This window comes from Branchiostoma belcheri, unplaced genomic scaffold (genome assembly GCF_001625305.1).
Source record: "Branchiostoma belcheri isolate BF01 breed outbred unplaced genomic scaffold, Haploidv18h27 scaffold92, whole genome shotgun sequence".
Taxonomy (NCBI): Eukaryota; Metazoa; Chordata; class Leptocardii; order Amphioxiformes; family Branchiostomatidae; genus Branchiostoma; species Branchiostoma belcheri.
In genome coordinates this window covers 892,112-897,199 of record NW_017804598.1, presented here as the reverse complement: position 1 = coordinate 897,199, position 5,088 = coordinate 892,112, and the positions used below count along the sequence as shown (strand labels likewise).

At 42.1% G+C, this 5,088-nt stretch overlaps 1 protein-coding gene across 1 annotated transcript in view; it reads left to right on the top strand.

The window, feature by feature from the left end:
• Positions 1–4,727, top strand: part of LOC109488147 (F-box only protein 11-like) — a 16,280-nt gene extending 11,553 nt beyond the window's left edge. The window contains exons 15-21 of the mRNA XM_019792306.1: positions 1,306–1,428; positions 1,884–1,969; positions 2,315–2,391; positions 2,931–3,074; positions 3,598–3,816; positions 4,063–4,171; positions 4,445–4,727. Of these exons, the coding sequence (XP_019647865.1) occupies positions 1,306–1,428; positions 1,884–1,969; positions 2,315–2,391; positions 2,931–3,074; positions 3,598–3,816; positions 4,063–4,171; positions 4,445–4,712 (1,026 nt within the window). The 3' untranslated portion in view covers positions 4,713–4,727. The remainder of the gene's footprint in view (positions 1–1,305; positions 1,429–1,883; positions 1,970–2,314; positions 2,392–2,930; positions 3,075–3,597; positions 3,817–4,062; positions 4,172–4,444) is intronic.
• The last annotated feature ends 361 nt before the right edge of the window (positions 4,728–5,088 follow it).

The window sequence follows — 5,088 nt, the reverse complement described above, 5'->3', positions numbered from 1 at the left end:
ATGGTACATTGTCTAGTCTGGTCAAAGTCTGGATTCTGAAGAAAAAAAAACTTCTGAAAAAAACAACTTCTGAAGAAAAAAAACTTCTGAAGAAAAAAAAACTTCTGAAGAAAAAAACTTCTGAAGAAAAAAAACTTCTGAAGAAAAAAACTTCTGAAGAAAAAAAATTATTCAGCACAAAGTTTTGATTAGTTTCCATCCCATTGTTTTCCTAAAAATCAATAAATGTGATTTTATCAATTTTAAAACGCCCTAAAATTAGCTAAATCGGCGCCTTAGGGTGATTGCGTAATATGCGTGCACTATGACCTTTGACTTTTACGGGTCATGCAGCTCTGTGCCGGCCGCCCTCCCACCCCTCGGCCGTGCGTTTTATGGGAAAATTTCTACTTTTTTAGGGGTTTCGGGGCCTAAAAACTAACACCAGAGGGAAAATAAACCACATACGTTATTTTCATGGTAAATATCGCTAAAATGGACCACGCATTTTTCTTCCGCGTTACCGATTTTTAAAAAGGCCTCGCCATGTGCTTCACGCCGATAGCGACTCGCCTTCCCCCGTCCGGTTTTGTGAGCAAATTTCTGCTTTTTCAGACGTTTTGGAACTTAAAAACCGACAGCAGGCGAAAAATAAACAATATACATTATTTTCATGGGAAATGCCGCTATACTGGCCCAGACATTTATCTGTTGCGTTAACCGAATTTTGCGGCCGCCACATGCTCATGGTGCGGTACGGTAGGGAATTTTCCACGGCTAGGTCGAGGGCTTTGTTTTACAAACCAATCAGACAATTAGCGTTGTTTACATGACATAAAAACGCTAGCGGGGCGCCCGATGTTGCACCAATGACAGCTATTCTCTCGGTAGCGTCGTGCGAAATGGTAATTGTTTACACGTTTATCGCCCATTCACAAGATTCAGAAACAATGCCGACGGGAAAATGGACGCCACTCGCGTCAAGATTTCGATGTTTTTGGCCTATTTATCCGCGAAAATACGAAGAGAAGACCCTTAATTTGAAAATTTTGGGAGTGGCGCTAGAAATTTTGGGAGTGGCGCACCGCCGTTGCACCATTGCCTGGGGAGACCCCTGGTATAGTGGTTACTGACATACTGAGCAAATTTGACCACTATGGACCCTATTTGACTACTTCCATCACGAGCTATAAATGGCACAGGTTTTCAGTTCTCACTGAAATATCTTAATGCACGGTCACATCATGACATTTACAGCTCAGTGGTTGTTTGCTTACTGTTGTTATGTACGTGACATAAATTTCTGCTTTCAATTGTTTCTAACAGCATGAAAAAGGCCAGGGCATCATAGAGGAGAATGAAGTACACAGCAACACGCTGGCGGGGGTGTGGGTGACTACAGGCAGCACCCCGGTCCTCAGGAAGAACAGGATCCACAGTGGGAAGCAGGTACGATCCACTCTCACCATACACATCATGGCGTCGTGTGGCATAATGGTTAGGGTGTTTGGATCAGAACCCATATATCCTGGGCTCAAATCCCCTGACATGCCCTGATGTTGTGCCTTGGGAAGGGCACTTGATACGACTTCCCTCAAAAATGAGTACCGAGTTTTGGTTTGGGATGTCCCTTGCATAGGACGTTAAATGGAGGTCCCGTGTTTGGGGAGAGCCACACCCCACGCAAGGACCAAAAAACCCACCACACTCTTTGAAAAAGAGTAGGGGCATGCCCTGCTGTGCGATGCTACATATTTTACTATCTGGAGATTGTAATGCATTTCAAATCACCAGTGTAGGAGATTTGATGTTGGCTACCTAAAACCAAAGAAGAAAGTTCTTGCAATTTTTTTTAGAACACCATTGTTGTGTATATATTTACCTTTGCTATGTTCTTCTTAAAGGTTGGTGTGTACTTCTATGATAATGGCCACGGAACCCTAGAGGAGAACGATATCTACAACCACATGTACTCTGGTGTGCAAATAAGGTAAGTAAACACGTTCTGCTGGTGTGCTCATGTGTGATGTCCTGAAATACTGCTTGTAAATGCAGCCACATTGGGTATTATGTATATATCCTGAAAATGCTGAGATCATTTAGATGCATTTCAACAACATTTGTTGAACTGAAGAACAGGAAGTCCCTGTATATGGTGCCTTGATTTTATGCATACTATCCAGTATATGCACTGCTAATTTGCATGATATATATATATATTGTGGGGACTACATATGCAGATGTTGGTAGGTTAGACCAAGCATATTCATGATATCAGACCTAACTAACTGCTGTTTTTTGCTACACACTCAACTTCCCAACATTGCCATTACAGAACAGGCAGCAATCCTCTCATCAAGAAGAACAAGATCTGGGGTGGCCAGAATGGTGGAATCCTGGTGTACAACAGCGGTAAGTGCACTTACATACATCTCAAACTTGCCTGCATGTTCTGACGTGTATGAATATAATCCTGTGTTTGGTAACAGGATGCTCTAACTTGAAAATATAATTTGTGTAGTCAGTGTCAGTGCAATCACTGAAGGTAGTGGATGCTACCTCAAACTCCTGACTGTTCTCAAAGTCTATCCTGTTGCTCTAGTAACTGTTATTACCAGGGCTCTAGCCAGCTCAAAATTTAGGGGGGTCCAGGGGTATACTCGCCCAGGAAATTTAGGATTTTCAAGCCATGGGGTTGAGAGTGGTTGGTGGTGGTCCTTTGGGTGTTTTTATATTTTTACCCAAGATTTTTGTCAGTTTTGTGTGTCAAGATTGACTGATTGCCCTAAAAAATTCCGTCACATGTCACAAAGTTCCTGACGGAAATACGGGTGCTGGCTCAAAATCTATCCACTTCCTTGAGTAAGTAACTGTTATTTTGGCATTGGATGTTTGACCTTCATCGGCGTACAATTTGTTTACTGATGTTGTTGCTGTTGTTGTTTTTCTAGGCCTAGGCATTCTGGAGGAGAATGAGATCTTTGACAACGCCATGGCGGGGATCTGGATCAAGACGGACAGCAACCCCACCCTCCGCCGCAACAAGATCCACGACGGACGGGATGGCGGGATCTGTATCTTCAACGGAGGGAGAGGTCAGGAAAACAACATGTCCAAAAAACAACAACATGTCCAATAATAACATGTCCAATAATAACATGTCCAGCAATAATATGTCTAACTATGTAGGCAGTCATTAAATAATGACTGAACTTTGTGTTTTAACACTGAAATGAAATTGCCCAACATTTTGGTTGACTCCTTTCATCTTCATGGAATGGACCCATCTGACCCATTGTTAAAGTCATGTGTTCTTGACATGTACAAGAAGTAGACAGGTCAATTCTGTGAACAAGGTTGAAGGAGGCAACCGAAAATTTGGGTATGTCCCAATTTTGCCTTAGTGTTCGAACATGAAGTTCAGCCATTATTTCATAATGAGATTAACCAACACAGATGAACTTCCATGCAATTGTAGTCAGTTGTAAGACGGTAGAGTCAAGTTTTTTTAATGTCTGGTAGTGTTATAGTATAATTTGTCTTTATTCTGAGTAGAGTAGAAGGTCACACATATAATACTGCATATTTTGTACTGATGATGTCTGCTCACTATTTCAGGTGTGTTGGAGGAAAACGATATCTTCCGTAATGCCCAGGCTGGTATTCTCATCAGCACCAACAGCCACCCAACCCTCAGGAAGAACCGAATCTTTGACGGCTTCGCTGCCGGTGTTGAAATCACCAACAATGCCAGCGCCACGTTAGAACACAACCAGATCTTCAACAACAAGTTTGCAGGGCTGTGTCTTGCCACGGGGGTCAAGCCTGTCATGAAAGGTACGGTAAATCGTGAAATATGCATTTTTATTATCTTTTCCTTCACAGAAGGTTTCTTCTTCTGTTCCAAACAAATAAGGTCACTGACCTGGACCAGAAGGCTGTCACCATGGTAACTGGTGCTTTTGCAGACACCCTGTTGTGTTGGATTACATTATGTAGCAAGTGGCAGGACAGAGGTCAAGAGGTGTAGCTATCACTAATCTATGATCTATCATTGACCAGTTGTACTGCCTGCCGTTTCAGATAACCACATATTTGACAACAAAGATGCCATTGCCAAGGCAGTAGCTCGTGGCCAGTGTCTCTACAAGATCTCTTCCTACACATCATATCCCATGCATGACTTCTATAGGTGAGTTAACATACATGAGGTGTGGAGAAAACTTCACATGTAGCATAATACCTGTGACTGTCATAATACAGGTAATTCTGAATGCTGTTCTGAATGGTACCTTTTTCGCTTTTACCTTAGGATGTAAAAGGTTTGGACAGTTTATAGAAACATTGCAGAGAGATATGTATCTGTCAATGACTTAAATCTAGAGTATTGTAACATTGAAATACTTTGACAAGTGTTTGTTTAAGGTGATGATGTTAATAGCAGTCTTGTTTGTTACTGCTGCAGGTGCTCCACATGTAACACGACAGAACGTAACGCCATCTGTGTGAACTGCATCCGGAAGTGTCACCGCGGCCACCAGGTGGAGTTCATCAGACACGACAGGTGGGCGGATGTGCTGTTGTGCAGCTTTCAGTCTCTTTTGTTACTGGTTTTTCTGTGTGCATGTAGATGTTATTTGTATGTTGAACAGTACCAGTCCATTCAGCGTGATATCTTTTGCTGTGCTTTTACTGTTAATTGCTGCAAGTGGTGCATGATACATAGACTTTGAATGAGTTATCAAAAGCTAATGTGTGTTGAAAAATCACAAAACTTTTTCCGTGTCTTTTGTTTCAGCTTTTGACTTGCTCTTTGTGTTGTATTATTGTGACATGTATTGTTAGAGTAGCTGTTGCGTTAATGTCATGTGATGTTCTACTGCATGTTTACTTCAGCTTTAACCTGTCTACATTTTGTTTGTTTGTTCCAATTGTGTTCTGATATGTTTTGTGTTTGGTTAGTAGGTAGGGTGCATGCTGGCGGATGGGCATGGGGCGAGGGTGTGTGAGCAGTCGCAGTGTGCTAGTCTGTTCTTTGACATCCTTCAGGCAGCTTTTCACTCAAAGTGATGTGACTGGCCTGTAGTGTGTTGGCAATTATAGTTTTTG